Source organism: Genypterus blacodes, unplaced genomic scaffold (assembly GCF_046128005.1).
Source record: "Genypterus blacodes isolate CSIRO-AG114 ecotype Tasmania unplaced genomic scaffold, CSIRO-AGI_Gbla_v1 ptg000058l_1, whole genome shotgun sequence".
Classification (NCBI taxonomy): Eukaryota; Metazoa; Chordata; class Actinopteri; order Ophidiiformes; family Ophidiidae; genus Genypterus; species Genypterus blacodes.
The window spans coordinates 1,802,252-1,824,459 of record NW_027466870.1 but is presented as its reverse complement, the minus strand read 5'-3'; the positions used below and the strand labels follow the sequence as shown (position 1 = coordinate 1,824,459).

At 48.8% G+C, this 22,208-nt stretch overlaps 1 protein-coding gene across 4 annotated transcripts; it reads right to left on the bottom strand.

Moving 5' to 3' along the window:
* Positions 1–1,384: 1,384 nt before the first annotated feature.
* On the bottom strand, positions 1,385–22,117 carry LOC143003037 (uncharacterized protein C1orf21 homolog). 4 transcript variants are annotated; one of them, XM_076153507.1, is made up of 6 exons: positions 21,880–22,117; positions 12,081–12,210; positions 5,463–5,548; positions 4,355–4,422; positions 3,631–3,691; positions 1,385–2,817 (listed from the first exon to the last, which is right to left on the bottom strand). In XM_076153507.1, exons 2-6 carry the CDS (start codon positions 12,169–12,171, stop codon positions 2,773–2,775), a joined length of 351 nt encoding a protein of 116 aa, XP_076009622.1. In that variant the 5' UTR covers positions 12,172–12,210; positions 21,880–22,117; the 3' UTR covers positions 1,385–2,772. The 4 variants fall into 4 exon arrangements, with proteins under 4 accessions (XP_076009622.1, XP_076009623.1, XP_076009626.1 ...); XM_076153508.1 differs by lacking the exon at positions 21,880–22,117 and adding an exon at positions 15,378–15,486; XM_076153511.1 differs by lacking the exon at positions 21,880–22,117 and adding an exon at positions 15,366–15,472.
* Positions 22,118–22,208: the final 91 nt, after the last annotated feature.

The window sequence follows — 22,208 nt, the reverse complement described above, 5'->3', positions numbered from 1 at the left end:
ACCCCTAACAGTGAGTCATGCTAGGTAAATAGGTGTGTGTGTGTGTGTGTGTGTGTGTGTGTGTGTGTGTGTGTGTGTGTGTGTGTGTGTGTGTGTGTGTGTGTGTGTGTGTGCGTGTGTGAGAGAGAGAAAGAGGGAGACAGTCGGTAAAACATATGAAATCATCATAATATATCAAAATGTGTTTCTTGTATTTCTATAATGGATAACAAATTGCAATCCTGTTCCATTTGACAGGAGGGCGCATGCACGTCACGACTCTCACAGGCTTTATGGAGTTACTTCCCACCACTGAGTCAGAGCTGAAGACACTACTAAACTGCGTCTACTTGATATTAATTTGCCCACCCTGACCCCCCCACCACACACACACACACACACACACACACACACACACACAGCCGTACCAACCGTTTACAAGTTGAGCAGTTTGGTTTTTAATCAGGTTAAAGTGCTAAATGTACCTGGTGCTGCTCTTTTATCAAACAATGCAACCTTCTTCTACGAGCGACCTTCAGATTCAATCACACTCGTAGTTTTACTAGCGGCTGCATGACATTCAGGTGTAGCAGCGCTCTGCCAAAGCCCACTGGCTCACACAAAATGGAACAAAGCCTTCATTAAAAACCTCTGAAGCTCTCAAGTACATCGCCACAATCTCATATTTTGCGAGGAAACATTGATCAAACTCGTATAACCTGCAGAGCCCTGATTTCCCAAAAATGCCAAATATGAAATCTGAATGCAAGTTGACATTCATGTAAAATGGGACGCACATTTGAGAGTTTAAGGCCAAATTAAAATGCCACAGTTTAGAAAATGAAGGGTATTTAATTCACAAATCCTCTGGTAATGTAATGTAATTTTAAATGTCTCTTTGATGGCTCGACATGGTTATTAATGTCATTCCACCCCAACTGGTTTACTTTAAATCTATTCATTTGATGATTTAAACATGAGGAATTCTTCAGGTATCAAGGTTTCTCTGTGCAGAGCTAGTAAAGGTATTCAGTAACCATTATTTAAAAGGATAAAGTTACTAATTAAACCTGTGCTCATACTGCGATGATGAGTCAAGGTCCACCGAGAGGAAGGCCAATTAAAATACACCTACACACTGAAGAGAAGTTCAACTGTAACCACTCTGAGTCAGAACTGAGGGGAAAAAAGTTTTAATTTATGGCTGAACTCCATCTTTGTTAAGATAAAAATAGGGCGAGCTAGACTGCAGTGTAAACAATAAACCAGCAGGGGGCATAATGCAGTTTGGGTTTATCTGAGTAATGACTGCAGGCAGCATGACCACAAGAAAAAACAAACCCACTTCACCTCTGCCAAGCACACACACACACACACACAAAAGCATATCACACGCATAAAGAGCTTCTGTGTTTTTATTTTTAATAGAAAAAAAGTATTCAAAATAATACGAGAGGAAGTATCCAGGAATGATAACAGAAACGTGATGGGATCTGTGTCTCCACGGCAACCAGGCATCTTCCCCTAAAATTCCACCCAATTTGATGCTTTTAAAATGCATGTATGCAGTTCTGGCGATGATGAAAGGGATACAATAACGTGTGCGCGCGTGTGTGTGTGTTTGAATGAGAATCTGTGTGTGTCACCTCCGGTACAGCTGTGATCTGCTGCGTTAGGGTTCATCAGAGAGGACGGATTGGGTTGAGACACAGAGGTTCCGGAATGATGCAGCTTCGCTCTGCCTGGCGGTGAAAATGACGACGATGATGACGAAGATGATGACGACAATGATGATGATACACAATGAAAACAAACGAACGTCAGAAAAGGGGGGACAGAACCCGACGAGTGGCTGCGGGGACAATAAAAATAAAAAGGTCCTCGACTTGAAGGCAGTGAGGAGTTTAGAGTTTCTAAATCACCAGCTCACTTCCTACTCTCTCTTATTAAAATATCAGGAATATTTCCCTCTCTTTCCCATCCTCCCTCCCTCCCTCCCCCCCTCCCTCGCCTCCCTCTACCCGTCCTCTTAGTCCCCAGCGTCCCATGCTGGCCCAGCAGTAGGCAGGCAGGCCCAAAAGTTCAGTGTGGATCCTGGGTGTGTTACATAACTCCGTCTCTTTCCTCCTTCCAATGTCTCTCAGTCCTCAACACTCTGGGCCAGGACCGTGTTTGTCCTTCCCGTGCCTCCATATTTGGGGAGTTTGCGTTTCTGTGACGGCGTCAGCTTGCAGGAGGGGGGCAGGGGGGTTTAGTTGGAACTGCGGGCAGGGGGGGGGAGGGACAGCAGCACAGTGGGAAGGACTGGAGGGAGAGATGGAGGGATGGCGAGGCTGCTGCTGCTGCTGGCGTCAGAGGGGGCTGAGGCTTTATCCACCGACGTCCGTCCGGCCGTCATCGCGTCCGCCTTGTCGCTCCATCTCTCCCTCCCTTCGTCTGTCCGTCCCTTCAACGCTCAGCCGCCTCCATCTGTCAACCCGGGGGGCCTGAAGGGGCGAGGCGCTAAGAGGAGAGGGGCCGTGGTCTCTGAGAAAAGTCTTCTTTATTCCCCTCTCTCATTCTCCCCCCCAAAAGCTTTCACTTCTTTTTAAAATACTATCTCTGCCATTTGCTCAACACAACACACACCAACACGTACAGTGTCCCATTAAAAACACCCCATTGGTAAACACTGCTTCAGCTCTCTCGCTCTCCCTTTCTCTCCGTTTCTCAGGCATTAATCACGCATAAGCACACGTACGCAACGACACACACACACACTCTCTGTGGGGGTCACATGTGGGGGCCTCTGTGCTATGTCCCATCCTCCGCCTCCACCTCCGAACAGTAGTCTCGTCCCTGAGAGGAGAGGAGAACAAACAACGATCAGTGGACGGGATTAGAAAGAGGCAAGATGACATCAGACGTTCATACACACCTTACCAATTTCAATTCAGCACACACACACACATATACGGGACAATAACCCCATCTGAATGATCTGCATGCAGGTCACCCCGCCCACCTGTTAGTCCAATCAGGTGTAAACAGATCTTATCAAAGCTTATCTGTGTGTGCAGGTACTGGCAGATAAACAGGCTGGATATGGCAGCGAGCAGTCGGAGGGTGTTGATTTGTTTCCTCCATCAAGATGTGGAGCTATTTTCAAGCCGCTTCCCGTGTCTCCAGAGCCGGAGTAAGAATCTCCCTCTCTCCTAAACGTCACTGTGTTCTCCTCACTGCCTGCCTGCGTCCGTGAGAGGCTTCATAAGAGCTCCGCCGGCCTTCTACTGTAGCTACGGATGCTCGGCTCGCTTTCAGTGCAGGGATGAGGCATAGTCCTTGTTCCGGAGCTAAAGCCGGTGGAAAGGTGTAATTCAAGTGTTCATGTGACAGAGCGGAAAGCGGTCACCTCCACCTCCGCTCACGTGAGGCGCAGAGTGGAAGCTTTTCGGTGTTGGATGACATCACTGAGTAATGGCGGTTGTTGTAATACGTGGCCTGTCCCTTTAAATCTGCTCCATCCAGCTGTTTCTTTAAATGCATGGAGACCCCCCCAGCCCTGCCCATCAACAACAACACCCACATCTCCTCCCCTCCCCCTCCACCCTGCTGCCACCCCACCAGCAGTGCAGACACACACGTACACACACACACACACACCACCCTCACCTTCTCAATCTTCTCATCCAGCATCCTGAAGAATTCCTGCTGGCTTTCTGACGTGTGAATGCTGAGGGGGGGGGGGGAGAAAGAGAGAGAGAAAGAGAGAGAGAGAGAGAGAGAGAGAGAGAGAGAGAGGAATTGAACAGCAGCAAGAAGGAGGGGGAGAGGAAGTCGGAGGTTGAGATGAGGAGGAGAAGGGAGATAACAAATACATCATGAGAATTTTCCATTACAACCCCCACACAGTGCAAACACACAGACACAGACACACACACACACACACACACACACACATACAGGCGAACACAAATCTTTCAGTTGGGAGGCTTTGGAGAATGTTAAGTAATTACTTTAAAGGGTATTAACACCAGGTTATAATCTACAGACTAAATATACAGCGACTGATGTGGCTATGTGCAACAGTCTCATCACACACACACGCACACACACACAAAGACACACACACACAAGCTAGGCCAGAAGGCAGCATTACAAAAGCCAGATGCGTTCACTTACTCAATTCTTAACATAATAATTTTAAGTTGCATCTAAATACACATCGTGATTTAGTGGTTGGGGAATAATGTGTGTGTGTGTGTGTGTGTGTGTGTGTCTGAGTGTGTGTGTGTCTGAGTGTGTGTGTGTCTGAGTGTGTGTGTGTCTGAGTGTGTGTGTGATTGTAAGGTATTACATTGGACCACATCAAACACTGCCACCGTTGGCCACTTACTTGGACTTGATGTTCGATGATGAGACCTCTTTCTGTTGTTTGCCCCTGTACTGCACATTGCTCTTCTCCTGAAAGAAACACACACACACACACACACACACACACACACACACACACACACACACACACACACACACACACACACACACACACACACACACACACACACACACACACACACACACACACACACACACACACACACACACACACACACACACACACACACACACACACACACACACACACACACACAAATAAACAATTAGTTCCCCTTACTAACTGCTATCATACAAACTGGAAGCATCAAATTCCAAATCTCTTCACACTAACCCAGAGCTGTAAGCCACGGGGAGCTGACACATGCACCTCCATCTAAAGTGTTTCTCACACACGGTTGTTGTTACAGTGAAACTCTGACGTGTAGCAACCTGCATCTTTACCGTCCAATCATCACCTTTGATTCAGTCAATTCACAGCTCTGAAGCGAAACCAAAGCGGTGAGAAACGGTGACATGCCTGACCACATCTAGGCGCCGTTTGCTGCCTGGTATCATACTGTATGTGTGTATGTGTGTGTGTGTGTGTGTGCCCTCTCATGGTTCACACTTACTTGTAATCAAAGCAGATTATTGGGTCAATAAATAAAATCTGCTCCTGTTTTTTACGATCAGGATTTAGATTTACACCGATTATCCCGTCACCCTTGGCGACCTGCTTTTACTTTCACTTCACATTAACACATGAACTCTTCAATCGCTCCGTTTGTGCACAAGGAAATGACCGAGATCTTGGAATGCAGAAGAAGGAAGGTGAGGGTAATGTGTGCACCACTGAACCTGTTTGCATCACAATTATAAAATGATTTAATAATAATAATAATAATTAAGAAACGAGTTGCTGATGCACGCACACACACACACACACACACACACACACACACTGCTTGCAGCTTTGCGTTGTTGAAGGCCATAGACTTCCCGGGCAAACCAGCTGAGTGAGCAGCCCACGCATTCCACCCACTCCAACATGTCATCTACCTGTTGTGTATGTAAGAGAAAATATGCCTGCGTCTGTGTGTCTGTGTGTGTATCCGTGTGTTTCTCACCAGGTTCTCCTGGTTGCGTGCGTTCACTCTGTTTTCCTCCCCTCTCATGTACTTCACCTCCTCCACTCCCTTCATCTTGTATTCGTCTGAGGAGAGAGAGAGAGAGTAGGAGAGAGGCAGGCATGATTAAAGGAGGCAAGGAGACGCAGGAGGGAGAGAAGTAAACAAGGGAGCATATTTCATCACCGGGCCTGACCAGGTTCACCTCATCCATCTGAGCTGTGTCACCCCCCCGGCCCCCCCACCCCCACCCCGGCTTCACTGTACACTCACTGCATCAAATCAGTGTTTCCATTGATTTCAATTATAATTGGTCACGCTTGGCCAAGTTAATCTAATAGCTGAGAATCAGACGGAAGGAGTTTCAGTGCGAGACGCAGATGTGACAGCTGAAGAGCTGAAGAATATACAAAGTGGTCATGTGCTCTCCTTTTTAGCCACACAGCCGCTCATCTGAAGAGAGAAAGCAGTGTGAGACAGGGCGAGCAGGAGGGGATACACATGTAGGGAGAGAGCAGAGGGGAGGAGATAAGAGGGAGCGAGCTGCAGGGATTAAAGATTAGCTGAATATTTTCTAGGCTACACGGACAGCTTTGACAGCTGAGGCCCCATTATACTCCGAGCAGAAGGAAGTGGAACTTTTAGGGCAGAGCGATGCCTTGAGAGTGTGAAGAAGTGGTGATTCAGGCTCTTTCCCACTCTGTGCCTGGCCGCCAACATGAACTTTTGCCATTGCTGCGTCTGATACCTCCGCTTGGCTGTAATTGGTTCAAACATCACACGGCTGACTGCTCCGGCTTTGTTTTGGGTACCCTCTGCTGCCCGGGCAACAACATCTAACTTCCACATTTGTTGAGTAAACAGAAAAATTCTCCCGTCGTCATTCCTGCTAATCTAAAGGACAAGTGTAACACGTCCTCCACGCTCTCTCTTTGTAACCACTAAATAACAAACAGCCTCTGCTAAATCCTCTCTCCTTTGATGTTAAGCCTCCTGCACCTCTGCCTCTGGTCACAGGCAAACCATTACCACTGTGTGAGCGGCATGAAATGAGCTTCTTTAGGGCGAGCTGCAGAAGGTTTTAGCTAGGCTGTTGTTGCGATGCTTTGTCTGTATGCTGGAGCATTACAGACACGCTCGGTGACAACGTGAGTGAAAACACACCACCCCACCCTGCAGTGTCAATACAGCATAAATCTCAGCTATGCTTACAAAACACACAGCCAGCTGAAAGATGTGTGGCATTCAAGCTTCACTGGAATGTTCTATACAATTACCACAAATAAGAGCATCTACCAGGAGACGGGCAGCGTCTGCATGTAGCACTTGTCACTATCGATTATTTTGATAATCGATTAATCTGTTGATTGTTTCGATTATTAATCGTCCTCGAATAATCGATTCTGTGACTTTTTAATCGAATAGTCAATTAAACATTGATTCACCCCACCTAACACACAGTATCACAGGCATACTGCATTATGAGAAAAAGGGATAAGGGGAGTCAGAGGGCGTCACTGTTCCCATACATTACTTGCATCCACATTAAAGCACATCACCAATAATCACATGTATATACAGCATGCCTGACAAATGACAGGGAATTATGATGTATTATGACATGGATCGCCTCTCTAAGTGTTCACTCGGAGATGTGAGCCTGTCTGTCATGACGAGTGATAATTACTGGGCATGCATGGTTTGTTTTTCCTCCAAATACCTGCAGGCAAGTTCACTCAAATGGAAAGAAAAGATTTGAAAGAAATGTCCAAACCGCCCACACTTCCAGAAATTTGACACAGCACTCAGAAATATCCAATTCTACTACACTGTTCCGTGTTTCTTGTAATAAGCTGAGAATTCTAATGGAGTTTCACATTTCAGCCGTTGCTTCCGAGCCATGTTCCCTACAATAACACACACTTTGGGTATGCATGTTTCAATTGCAGAAGGAATGACGCCAATGGTTACAAGTTGTGACAATAAACCAACCTTGGGACAAACGGGACGAGCACAATGGCCTTTCTGATTACGTGGTTCGTGTACAGTTGACTGATAAAGCAGCTGAGATTCTCTCACACACACACACACATATCCAAGGATAACAAACACCCACCATGGCCTTATCTGCTACATGTTGTATTTTGAACCATCTATCAGGGGTGGGGAGAGAAGGGAGGGGACACCTTTGCCGTCTGCGTGTCCACGTGTCCATCTGACTTTTTGTACACAGCTGACGGCTTCACGCCCCCGTTTAATCGCGCCGTGACTCACAACCCAGTTACCAACCTGGATCACATGTGTTTCTTTGTGTGTGTGTCCGTGCGCACGTCTACATGGAATTCATTTCAGAGATAAACGCTGCCGATTTGGACTATTTCCAGCCCCGGTGAAATGTCCTCACGCAGAGTATGAGAGACGGAGGAGTGGGAAACAAAGATGGAGGCCTGCAGAGATGAAGAGGAGGAGAGGGAAAAGGGCGAGAGGAGAAAGAAGAAGGAGAAGAAGAAGAAGCTGTCTACATTTCTGCCGTTTGCCTCAGGAATGTAGACAAGTCAGAGCAAAGCAGCTCCTGTCTGAACATGCCGACACACACACACACACACCTTTACACTGCACAGGCTCGCTAAACTGCCGCCTGCTCTGTAAACATGCGGCGCATTCAATGCTGGAGCAGGAAATAGAATTAACAGTCATTTCCTCCTCTCCCCTCCATATTACTGCAGCGATCCAGAGTCAGAGTTTGGAGCGAGGCACTCTCCACGTTGTGGTGAATTCAAATGAATAGGAAGGGAGTACATTTAGCTGCTGCTGCTGGCTATGATTACATCCAAACGGACATTTTTAACAGCATTTGGGGAAAATGTCATTTTGTAATATGAGCTGCTGCGACCTAACTGCTGAGATTGGCTGAATATTCCGCCGCTATCACGAGACGGTCGTCAAAATTAACGCAATTACGTAAAGTCAGATCAAAGTGAGCCGCCTTACACCGATCGAGACTCATCAACATCACAGACTTGGCTTCAAGTCTGACGGGAGCAAAAGCGGTCATGCAGCGTCTGTGTGTGTGTGTCTGTGTCTGTGTGTGTGAGAGAGACGACAAGGTTGTTTCGTCACACCAGTGCTTGACTCGCGCGGGGAGAGCGGAGCAGAGGAAGATGAAAGGGGGGGGGGAACTATTTTGAGACGCAGCGGAGTTTGTGATGTGGACGTCTCCCTCGTCTCCGATTAGAGAGCCCAGATCTCCGTGCTGCCTTCAGGTTCTGACGTTTACTGCGCCGGCGAAGGTTTCAGATGGTGTCATGTCTTTGAATCCGTCCGTTTGTGCCGTTTATAGGCGTGCGTCACAAAAATGTCACTCACACAGGGCCAGTGTGTGAGAGTGTGTGAGAGTGTGTGCTTTGAACTGTTTTTTAGGTTCATGTATTTCAAATGTCTGTTATGCTCCCATCAATGACTTCAATCAGATGAAAATTGTAACGGACTAAACAGAAAAGGATGCGTTTAATTCCGTCTGTGTCTGATTCTTACACTGCTGACACACACACACACACACACACAAATAAGTACAGCATGCATTTTCGCCGTCTCTGCCAGGACATCGCACCTTTCGCACCAAAGAAAAGTACTTGATTACACATAATTCATGTCATTAATGCAGAAATGCTTACTGTGTACCGAGTTCTGGCATTTTGGGAACGATTACTCACTTAATCCTCCTTTCCTGGACTCATGACGCCGTGGAAACCTATTAAGTGGACCTCCAAGACTCCCATTTGAGCACCTTTTGGTATAAGCTCTCTCCAGCCTGGCCATGACATTTACACCTCAACACAATGTCTCTCACACACACAGACACACACAGACACACACACACAGAGTCCTTGGCCACTGACTCACATAAAACCACAAGTTAAATGCACCGTGATCACGGTTCCAAACTTAAATATCAGCAAACCGCAATTATGTGTACAGATGTGGGCAGAGTTAAGGAAGAATCGTCGGTGCTGAACATGTCTTTCCTCTCCTTCGTACGTACATTTGGTCTCTGGGAGCGCTGGGAGCTCCTCGCAAAGCAGCGCCCAGACCCCCAGATCGCACTTTGTCATCCACTAATGCAGAGAAATGGGACAGAGCTGATGTGTGCAATCAGATATGCAGACAACATGAGGGTTTCTGTTGCTACTGACCTACAAACAAACATTCTCTCTCTCGCTCCCTCTCTCTGTCTTTCTCCATCACATTCCTCAGCCAGGCCGCAGCAGATTACATGACGCAATATGCACATATAAAAAAAACAACGACTTTCAGCCTCCGTGTGTCACGCAACAGCAGCAGCAGTCGACTCGTTAAGTTAACACCGCCGCCATCGGAAGGGGGGGGGGGGATCATTTTGGCCGGTGGCATGAAATAGTTTCACACGCCTTTTGCACTGCAGGAACGTCGTCGGGAGCTTTCCTGCGTTTCCCATCGAGGAGGCAGGACCCATTTTTAGGGTAAGGGAGGAGGCCGAGGCCCGAACGTCGCTCTGGATTACTCATCGGCCCAAAGAGTTCCAAGATCCAAGTTGAAAAATAAAGCAAAACAAAACTGCCGTACGGATCCGAGGAAGGCTCCCACAGACGGAGCAGTAAGCGACTAAGCGGTGTGACACAGTGGAAAGCCACCAGTAGATTCCAGCTCAACCAGTAACAGAGACTCGACGGGAACAATGAATGGGCGTGATCTTTACAGCACAAAACCACAAAGAAACATAGGGGAACGCGGCTATTTAAGGCATTTAGAAAGCGTTTCAAACCATTTCCACCCAATAACACAATCAGCTCTAAGTCATCCCACTGCTGCATCTCACTGCCATGTTTCTACACAAACACTGACTCAAACTCAACACGCCGCCTCGAAACACCGCCAGGGTTCGGAATAAACAATCAGAGCCCGCACGCCACGGCTCGGCGTAAAACATGAGGTCACCACATACGCCGGCTACGTATATACGTAAACATACAACCCTAATCTCCACTTCCATCTCCTCCAACTGTGATTATTGCAGACATCAACAGCGTGATGTTGTGGAGAGCGTTGCTATTTTCCCAGTTCGGGCCTTCAGTGTTTGTGTAACGGAGCTGAGCCTTTTTCCGGTTATTGTGTGAGAGCGAGGAAAGGAGGAGGAGGGGGGGGGAGCAGGGTTAGCGGTCAGAGTCACACAGAGCCAGAATATATGGGACACACACACACATAGAGACGCACACACATATATATAGGATGAGTCCTGGACAATGTCTTCCAGCTGGCAAGAAAAAGGCTCTCTGTTCTGATCCCACACACTGATATGTAAGGAATTCTGAGACGTAGACAGGAATGCCGTGAACCGGTCAGAACGGGGGGGGGGGGGGGGCTGGGAAATGGCAACGAGTCAAGCAGGAAAAAAAACGAGAGTAGATTTAAGAAAGCTGGAAACGGAAATGGAACAAAAGGTTCGGGCGGGAAGAGGAGGAGGAGGAGGAGGAGGAGGAAGAAGATTGAAGATGGGAGATGTTTGACACGGGGGTTGTGGCCTGGAATGACTCTAATCCAGCAATCCAGGTCAGCGGTTTCTTCTGTCAATATTTGCGTACACACTCGTTCTACCAGCCGAGTCAGGATTCCCGCTTGACACACTGCATGACAGGAAGAGGGAGGGATGAGAGGGGAAGAAGGAGGGGAGGAAGGAGGGGAGGTGAAAAGGGAACAAGGTCGTGACCTAATGTTGTGCCACAGAGAGGGAAGGAGAGAGAGAGAGAGGAAGAGAGCTGGAGAGAGGGAACGCTGGGAGACCAGGGCCGGAAGAGGAGAGGGGAGGGGGGGAGGCAGAGACCCAAAATAGAGAGAGAGAGAGACGGAGGGAAGGACGAAAGACAGGAAAAGGAGGCCTCCAGCAGGGGAAGGGAAGAGGAGAGCTGAACCAGCGGGGAAAGTGGCAGCAGGTTCAACACGTGTCGCCTTCAAGTCCATCTCCTCCATCCCTCCCCCCCCTCGTCTCCTCCCTCCACATGCCACTCATCAGAAAAAAGGAGGAGAGGACAGAGAGGCATGATGGAGAGACAGAGAGAGGGAGAAAGAGGCCGTGGATCCTCATCTGCTACATCATCTGCTCCTAATTCTTAATCGCCATTAATCCCTCATCCCTCCAGCCTCTCTCTCTCTCTCTCTCTTTTTTTCTCCTCCCGCTTTCACTTCTATTTCTGTCCTTCACGGCTATAATTGATGCCCATACACGCTCTCCTTTCCGCTCGCTTGCTTTCCATTACTCTCCGTTGTTCTGTCTTCAGTTCCAGGAACTAAAATATTAAGGGTGCCGGGGACACACAACACCTCAGCCGCCACCGAGTGACGCAACACGGAGCCTCAGTCGCACCAACTTGTTACTTCCTCTCTCTCTCTCAAAATACAAGGAGGGATGAGTCCCATAAAACTCTGCAGCTGACGTTAATGGAGGAACGCGGCGCCGTGCCAGAGGATTATGTGCTTTTAATGAAGAGTATATGTGGGAGGGCAGATGGGGTAAGAGTTCCAACGCTGAGTCGAATGGGGGCTTTTTTTATTGTCAGTGTGTGTAAGTGTGTAGCAGAAACATACCGGTGAAGAGGTCCCCGTTGCTGTAGGCCTTGCCGCGTCCCTCCTCATCGTTGGGCACGGCCGACACCTGCTTGGCCGAGGTGCAGCCCATGGCCTCACACTCCGAGACCTCTCCTCATCGCACTCTCACCTGGGCGAGAGACAGATAGGGAGAGAGGGAGAGAGAGAGAGAGAGAAAGAGAGGGAAACAGAGAGAGAGGGAAACAGAGAGAGACCTTTAACAGCCGTGATAACACAACAAACACTTGAACTGTGTTTCTCGCACAACATTTCGTGGAAATCACTTTTACTTCCCGGCAGCGATTGGCGTTCACGCCATCTGCCCCAATCTGCCTTTTGTTTATCCCAAGCAAGCGCGCTGGCACGAGGCCAAAGAGAAAATGTTATGCAAAGTTCTTCGGGGTTCAACACTGTTTTCCCAGCGATGTGACAACCTCTGATATCCGTCTGATCCTGTTCGGTGAGTTTCATAGAGTTTAAAGCCAAAAAGATTTAGAGTGAAAAGACAGAAGCACATTGATTCACTGAGACGGAACAGAACAAGGGGTTAATGCTCATTTTACAGCCCTGAACTCTGCGTGGAAGATACAATGTGAGATTAGAGCCGCAAATACCAGAACAAGCATCACAACACACAGGTAGAGTCAGAATATCACACCGCCAATCAAGAAAAGCGACAAAAAGTGTCGCAGATTAGGACTTTAACCGCGTCAGTGTGTGTCTTTGGGTCTAAACTGACACGGGGTCGTTACGTATGGAACGCGGCCCGATGGTCCAGGAGATGACCGGGCGATTCTGCAGCTCCTGCTTTCAATCGGAATAAATAAATCTATTAATAATTATTCAAACGGGGGGGAAGTAAGATCAACTGACACACATGGAACGTGCTGTCAGTCAATCAACATGGAGGCCCTCGTGCTGTCGCTACACTGTAGACAGGCTCCATGTCACTCACACACACACCATATGCTGCTCATTGACAGACCTCATCTGATGGATGGATGGACACACACACACACACACACACACACACACACACACACACACACACACACACACACACACACACACACACACACACACACACACACACACACACACACACACACACACACACACACACACACACACACACACACACACACACACACACACACACACACACACACACACGAGAGAGGCAACCTGACCCAATGATTGCCCATCATCCAAATTAAATCTGCAGTGCCCTCATGAGACGGATGAAAAGAGGAGCGGAGGGTGACGGAAAGAGGCAGGAAAGACAAAGAAACGGGTAGAAAGAAGCCAGGGAGAGAAAGGAGTGAGGAGAGAAATGAGCCCAGGCTTCAAAAGACCTCCGCCGTCGTCCCCTCTCCCCCCTCCGCCCCCCCTGCCCCCTCCATCCCTCCTTCAATGATCCTCGGAGCGTTTGAAGTGGACAGGAGGCCGGTGTTTACTCCTACGTCCAGCATGCACCTCTCTGGACACAACACAAAGCGCCAGGTGTGCAGGGCCGAGGGAGTGGCCACTGTATGTGTGTGTGTGGGTATACAGTACCCATGCACAATGAGTGTGACAGAATAGAATCAGTGTGTGTGAGAGAGAGGAAGATGAGGGGATTTGTTGGTGAATCTATTCTCCAACATTAATCTCTGAGGGCTAAACAGAGCTTACAGAAGAATTTGTCAAAGGTCTGTGGAGACAGAGAGAGACGAAGACAGAGGATGAGACGTAACAATGGTGTGTTCCACTCCGCCTCGAGTCTGTGTGTGTGTCGTCCCCAGTGTCCTGGTCAGGGGAGCTTCTTATCAGCCCGCTCCAGGCCAAGCGGGACACCTCTTTAACTAGTACTCCAGCACCTCCGACGACTTCATTATGGCTGACACACACACACACACACACATACTCCCACACTGGACGCAAGGACACACACGCAGCAGGGGAGACTGGCAACACAGTTTCAGGCACCGCTTTGCTAAAAAAAGAGACGAGAGGGAAAGTTTTATAAACCGCCTGCCAACAATGGAGTTTAAATACGGATCGAGCGCCGGAGTGTGTGTGTACACGGAAACCTGCCGCCAGAACGCATGTCAGCCATCGGAAAGGATTACAAAAGACATGCCGAGGGCGCCAGAGGCAGAGAACGAGGAGCAAAAGGAAAGAGACGTAAGAAGGATGAAAGACGCGGGGACAGGGGACCCTCAGCTCAGGCTGATTAACGTGCAGCTGAGGCTGAATATTGGATTAGAGAGGGAGAAACCGACTGAAGGACCTGAGCCGAGGATGCGAGGGGCCTTGATGGATTTAAGGTCTCAAAGCGTCTCCTGTGTGTGTGTGTGTGTGTGTGTGAGGGGGCAGAGTCTCTCTGACTGAAAGGCTCTGATTTGTGTGTATTGAAACATCAAATTGTAAGTAGGAGCGCCAGCTAAAAATAGGCCCAACAGTCAAGCGGCAATTGTTGTGTGTCAGGATAATGCTAGACTGTAAGCCAAGCACCTATTACGCCACTTCTACGTACACACACACACACACACGCACTGAAGGCTACGGCTGAATAATAGGCCGACGTCTGACGGTTACAAAGGCAAAGACAATCACACGACAAAAAAGGAGTAAGAAGAAGAGTCTGGCAGGTGTGTGAGTGACGCATACACAAGTATGAGTGAACACACCAAGAATTGCATAATCTGGGTCAGTTATTATGAGTGAGTTTGTCTGATTTATCCCCATGTCGATGTGATCATGTTAGATTAAAATAGGATAGGAAATTGGATTTAGTTTAGATTATTGCAGTAGCACACACACACACACACACACACACACACACACACACACACACACACACACACACACACACACACACACACACACACACACACACACACACACACACACACACACACACACACACACACACACACACCTCCAGTCGTTTCTTCACACCATCAGAACAGGGTTGCAGGTTAACACTCCAGGACCTATCCAACCAGCTCCAGATGTTACACACTCATCCCAAACATATTCAACGCAAAGTAACCTAATTCAGCCGCACAATCACCGGCTCGGGCGCCTTGCATCATTTTGAAGCTGAACTGACACAACATTTGGCACAGATAGCCGTCTGTCAATGTTTCAACCACGCGCAATCAGCAGTATGTCAAAACAAAGGCGCAGATCAATGCAACACACACACACACAAGGTCCTGAAACGCTACAAACACAAGCTCTTAGACGTTAAAATTGCGTAGAATATGGGAAACTTACACACACAGGCCTGATACCTACACGCCTGCATACCTGGAGGTGGAACATGGCCTGATCTCTGCTGAATGAGCCTTCTTTACAAGTCAGTTTGTCAAAGGAGGAACTCGAAAAGGGACCGGGGAGGGAGAAGTGAGTATACATGGACACACGGAGAGTTGACTTGCGTAAACACACACACGCACACACACACGCATGCACACGCACACACAGACAGGCTGAGCAGTGTGCGGTATGAAGGTTTCTCAAACACAGGGCTGTGCCAGAGGCGGAGTGCGAGACTGCTGAGCCTGAAAAACTGGCTGAACAGAAGTCAGAGGGGAAGAGAGAGAGAGGGAGAGAGAGAGAGAGAGAGAGAGACCGAGAGAGAGAGATACAGTGATGAGGCTTGAAAAGGCAGAGCAACAGACTCATTGTGTGTTTTTCACTATGGGTCTGATTCTCCTCCGCGTTCCCTTTTATCCGTTCCCTTTTTGCAAACCTCAAAGGAGTGCCCGGGTGTAATTACTACGGCAGATTCCTGGTAAGAAGAAGAGGTTGGAGAGGGGAAGTGATGACTGAGGCGCTGATCCAGAGCTGTAGCCAGACGGCCAGAGCGTCACAGCTGGGAGACTCTGCCTGAGCCGCAGATCTGCTGTAGTAGGACCGCTGTGTGTGTTAGAACCGTCTTACATGTAAATCCATTACTCTGCACTGTGGCACCTGACCCACAATCGGCCAACTTAACACAACTGGGAGGAAACAACACAGCTGTATTGCTCAGGTGAAGCAGGGCAACAACTCTGATACCTGCAGTACATGAGCTCCATCTGCACTGCTGGAGAACAGCCAATGGTAACGGAGCACATGGTCCCATAGGTCACATAGGTCACCACATCTTAAAGTGACAGCGCACCATTTACTGTCTGTCTTAATGGAAACATCGTACACATCCATATCAAACTGACTGAAATCAGTTTTTAATCAAATTATTTGGGATTGGGAACTTGTATTAGGTATTTGTTTTAATGTGTCTTTATTTGTAAGAATCAAAGTCTATATAGAGTTTATATACACATATACTAATATCAAATCCTCCATCAATAATCAAACTAATCGGTAGATGAAACGATTTTTCACACACAACACAGTCGCACAGAGTGTGTGTGAATACGAGTCACAGCAAAGAAATCAATTCAACGTTCTATCTTCTTACCATAAAGGGAAAAATCCAAAAGGTGCACCTGAACTCCTTTCACGATGCACTGATGGAGAATCCCTTCTGTGTGCGTGTGTGTGTGTGTCTCTGTATATGACAGGGCAGAGGTTCAGTGCAACTCTGGGGCCAACGCGCCATAATATTTACTCTAGCCAGGCAGCAAATGCTGCACCTCTCCTCCTGTCCCAGTTGAAGCACTCCATCAGTCTGACAACCCTGGGAAGCTGTGCCAACACACACACACACACACACACACACACACACACACACACACACACACACACACACACACACACACACACACACACACACACACACACACACACACACACACACACACACACACACACACACACACACACACACACACACACAGTCTGCTAGGTTCCTCCTTAGCGTGTTATTGCTTTGTGCCTCGGTTCTTTCGCATGATGGCCCGCTGATGTGTGAGCAGTGGTCGTTTCCTCTTCCCCATTCTTGTAATGAGGGCGATAAGTGGTCTGCAGGGATGAATGAGGGAAGAGAAGGATGATACAGGAGGAGGAGGAGGAGGAGGAAGAAGGGTTCTATCGTTGTGTCTTTGGAGGAAACAACCAATCGGCCAAGTGACTGGAAATGAGAGACACATTGCACATAGCGACGGCATGTGCTGGAAAACAAACAACAAAGACTCAGGACTTCTAGACAAGTTGTTGCATACATAGACTTTGGCACGAGGCCTGTGTTTTTACACCAGGGCCATAAAACGAGCCGAGCTGAAATGGAGAAGTCTGCGTGGCTCTCACCCATTTCCCCTCGATACTGTGGCTTATAGAGGGAGACGGACAAAGACGGCGAGGGAGGAGGAAGGAAGGAAAGCAGGAGCGAGAGGAAAAAGCAGCAAGCAAAAACATTTCAGATTATTATTAGAAACGTAACCTTATAAATCACCGGAGTGGTAATTGACATGTAGCCTTGTGTTGGAGAGACGGAGATCGCGGGTTCAGGTGGAAACAAACTACACTAAAATGGATTGTTGGGAGCGATAATGCACACTAGGCGAGCGGATAAGATGTCTCCTCTGAGGCCTGCGTCAGGTTAATGGCCAGCATTTGGAACACTGGGTTCTCCGGTGCCAGACAGATTCCCTTTAGAGAGCGAAAAAGCAAGAGCGGGCGTCCGCTTACATCCTCCGATTCAACGCCGCTGTTGTTTCCAGATGTGACAGAAGGTAAAAGCAGGTCAGCGGCGGAGGCCATCGCCGAGGTAAAGTGCGGAATCCAGAGTGTGGAAGTCACTTGTGAAATCCTTTGGCATCGTCGTGTCGTGACCTCCCCTCTTTCCCCCTTCCTTCTTCCTTCTGCGTTGACTTGCGAAACACACACACACACACACAACCCTCTCGGATTTGGCTGTGACTCATGAGAAGTCTGTGTTTAACTGGAAAGCACCTTGTCTAACCATTGATCCTCTTTCGTTCCTGAATTCTAATTTCCAGGTGTATTCTGGGACTTACCAGCACTTGCAACCTGAACAAGATACACTTAACTGTGCCAGCTACAGTTCTTGCACAGTGGGCGTCGTGCTCATAATTGTTTTGACCTACGAAGGTGTGTGTGTGTGTGTACGCTTTATATTCTTACTGCATTTATACGCCTGTGTGTGTGTGTGTGTGTGCGGGCTGGTTCGTCACGTTCTCTCAAACAGACAACAACAGGCTGATAGTCTTCACCGACACAGCAGACACACACACAAGGTCAAACATGTTTATGTTTTCTCATCCAAATCCATCTGAATTGCTTACAAATCAACCCACGACCGGCATAATAAAAGAACGCCGGCATGAATATTCATTAGAAATTACCCGGGCTGCAGAAAATAAATCTCAATATATGAGTAATTGGTGTGTATGCTGCGGGATAATTGGCAAATCCGTTTCAGCTGTGTGTGCGTGTGTGTGTGAGAGAGAGGAAGCGAGTGTGAATTCCCTCTAATTAGTCTGTGATCAGGCAGGAACAGTAGAGTGGAGTGTCGACGGCTTGACTGAATAGAATACATTGAGATGTTTGCCTTTTCTAGTCCTTGGCCCGACTCGCTGCAAACCAGCCGTGTGTGTGTGTGTTCGTGTCTCGATTTGGCTGGTGTGATTTCATTTCGACAACATTATTATTCCTGCAGACACAAAGCGGCCCCTCTATCCATTATACTGCGCACACACACACACACACACACACACACACACACACACACACACACACACACACACACACACACACACACACACACACACACACACACACACACACACACACACACACACACCTAATGAAACCATTCAGACAACAGACCCTTCAATTATTAATAATCAAATGGCCAAGAGACTAATGATACTTAACATGAGCTCATTATACTTTACAGGCATCAGGCAGGATGGGTTACATTGATGTTCGTTTCCTTCAAACCCCTTCTTCCTGTTATCAAAACTGAGGCAACAAGCAGAATCACTCACAATCAGAATTAGTTGCGAGCCTACTCGCACACAAACGGCATTCAGTCCGAGCCTTAACGCTGTCAATCAAGTGAAGAGGCTTTCACTGATTTCACTTCTCTTTACCATTTCAATCTATTTCATTTCCAGTGTCACTTCTTTTATATTGAGAGTTTTTATTAAAGGATGAATGCTCCGTTGCCTTTCTTACGTCAATTCTACAGTAAATAGTTTCTTATCCGGCACAGTGAGACATCCTATCAGTGCTGATTCTATCTAGAGTGGAGATGGGAAACAGATGCGATAGGTCTAATGGGAATCCACTGCACAGGGAGTCACACACACACACACACACACACACACACACACACACACACACACACACACACACACACACACACACACACACACACACACACACACACACACACACACATTACCTCGGACTGAAGGCAGGAGTGAGAATGAGAGATAAGGAGACATAAAGGCTGTGTTTTTTACCCCACATTCGGTCACAATCAGTACTGGGCAGTGCCTGCGTGTCCCACCCCAACTGGACTCTGAACATAAACTGCACTGTAAACACAGTCAGGGACACACACACACACACACACACACAGAGCATGCATGCAGACATAAGGCGACGCAGCCGAGCCAACCTATGCTGACTCAAACTGGCAGAGGAGCGACTGAACAGCACAAACGGCTCACATCCACGGTTCTGCAGGTCGACTGCAGTGCTGCAGCTTTTCAGTTGGACTGACGGGTAACAACAAAAATATGCACACACTAGAAAATATCCAAACAGATGACAGCGGCGACGCAGGAGCGAGCGGTGTTCAGGTTTCATGCTTTAACGCTGGCCAGTGCAGCTTGGGTTATTCAGTCAGGTAGATAAACCGACCGGCCGGCCGAGCCAAACGGTCAAACTGAAAGACACACAGAACCTTGAGGGATCATGTTGTGCTGGCCTGGTGCTTTCTGCTCTGCAATATAGAGCAATATAGAGCAGCTCATCACACCTGACAGCTCCCAGCACCGTTAAACTCACACAAGCTGTTTGTCAGACAGTCATGGGAACTCCCTCCCACACACACACACACACACACGCACGCACGCACGCACGCATGCACGCACACACATGCACGAGCGCACAGAGCTAGAAGACGTCCTGATGGTAACCATGGAAACCCTCCTCCTCAAGCGGTGACATCACAGACGTGGCATCACAACCCAAACACGCCGAGCAATCACCTGAACGGCCGCCATTCAGCCCCAAGGTGAAGAGGCCACAGGTGGGCAGCTGGACGTAGAGATGATGATGATGATGATTGAAGAGATGAGAGGTTGGGGCGGGGGGAGGGAATTTGATTAAGATCCTCCTGCCTCAGGTAGAAGAAGAAGAGACGCAGAGGTGGAAAGACACGCTCCTGTGTTGCAGTCAGATCAGGGTGTGTAGCGGTCTGCCGTCTCCTCTGCTAGCCGCCGAAATCAAAAGCCATATGTGAGCAACGACTCACACACACACACACTCACACACACACATACACACTCACCACATTCTGTGATAAGCAAGTGAGGGAGGGAGAGGGGGGAGAGAGAGGCAGATGGAGGCAGATAGATGAAGCCAGACAGAAGAATCTAGAGTAAAAGAGGGGGTGGGTGTGCTGTGTGTGGGGGGTTCTTCCACTCACAGGGTTGGTAACCTACATACTCTGCTGGTGCCAACCCAACCTACAGTACACACACACACCCAGCAGCCAGGGTCTGATGTTGTTCACATGAGGGACTCTTACAGTAGCTAATGGCCAGATGGCACACACACACTCTCACTCACACACACGAAGCTGCCAGACGGGCTTTTGTGAACTTACCAGCTCCCCTTAGACATGTAATCTAGCTAACAAACTCTAAATGAGCCCGTGTGGATCACATCTCATTCTGGCCGGTGTGACTCTCCTAGCACCGGGCAGCAGAGAGCAACAAAGCCAGCCGGCATGCAGTAGCTGCTAACCAGATGCCACAGAGGCTGGTGGAGGTGTGTGTGTGTGGGGGGGGGGGTATGTGTGTGTGTGTGTGTGTGTGATGGGTAAAGCAGCGGCACACACAGATCGGACTTGTCCAGGGGGCTTGTGAGGGGCTAGGAGAGCTGCAGCTCGGCGGCTCAACAGCTGTGTCCAGCTGCGCCCTGGAGGAAACACTGGGCGCTTTGTTCCCCGCAGGGAGGAAAGTCAGTTGTGGGTTTGACGGAGCGCTAAACGTTCCACACACACACGACTTTTCGTATCCACAAAGGTTAACGGCTCGGAGCCTGTGCCGGGTCCAGACTCCCCTCCGAAAAAGCTACAAAAGAAGGGGGCGAGAAGAGGTAGAGAACCGGGAGGGAGAGAGAGAGAGAGAGAGAGAGAAGGGGGAAGAGAGAGAGAGGGGGGATCCGGCGGGACATGGTGGCACATCCAGGCAGGATATGTGGAAAATTTGAAACGCTGAAAAAAAAGCTGTCTAAAGAAGCAGAGGATCGAGCAAATTCACTCTCTCTCACACACACACACACACACACACACACACGGGAGAGGGGGGGGGGGTGTTCGAACCCCCCTCCGGTGTGTTATGTTTGACCGCACAAAAACCGACGCAAACACTAAAACAAGGACGGCGGTGAAGCCCGGCTGTGCAGGAAGAGAAGCGCCGGCTGATCCCGGTCCACTCAGGAAAGGAAACAACAACAACAAAGACGCGGAGAAACAAACGCCGAAGAAGGGACGCGCTTTCTCTCTCTCCCTCTCTCTCCCCTGGCTGCATGTATGTGACACCTCCAGGGAGCAGGAGGGGGACGCGATTAGTAACTAAATATGCCCCCCCTTGTTACTTACTTGGATGAGCCGGTTCCGCTCGGTGGGTCCAGTGGAGGGTCGCCGGTCGGTGTTGTTCCGGGCGGGGATCTGCGCTATGGAGACTGAGGAGCTGGGAGCCTGAAAACTGAGCGTAAACTGAGGCTTGCGTCATTTCACCAGGATGCCACTGCAGCCATCTTGCTGAGGAGTGCCCCACCAACTCACCAATCACTACTGACTCACACACACACACACACACACACACTCACTGACTGACTGGCTGCTGTTTCCTGCGAACGGCAACAAAAGCGCACCACCGCCGGCTGTTGATTATTTACCAATCACGTTATGGGAGTTTAAAAACGGAA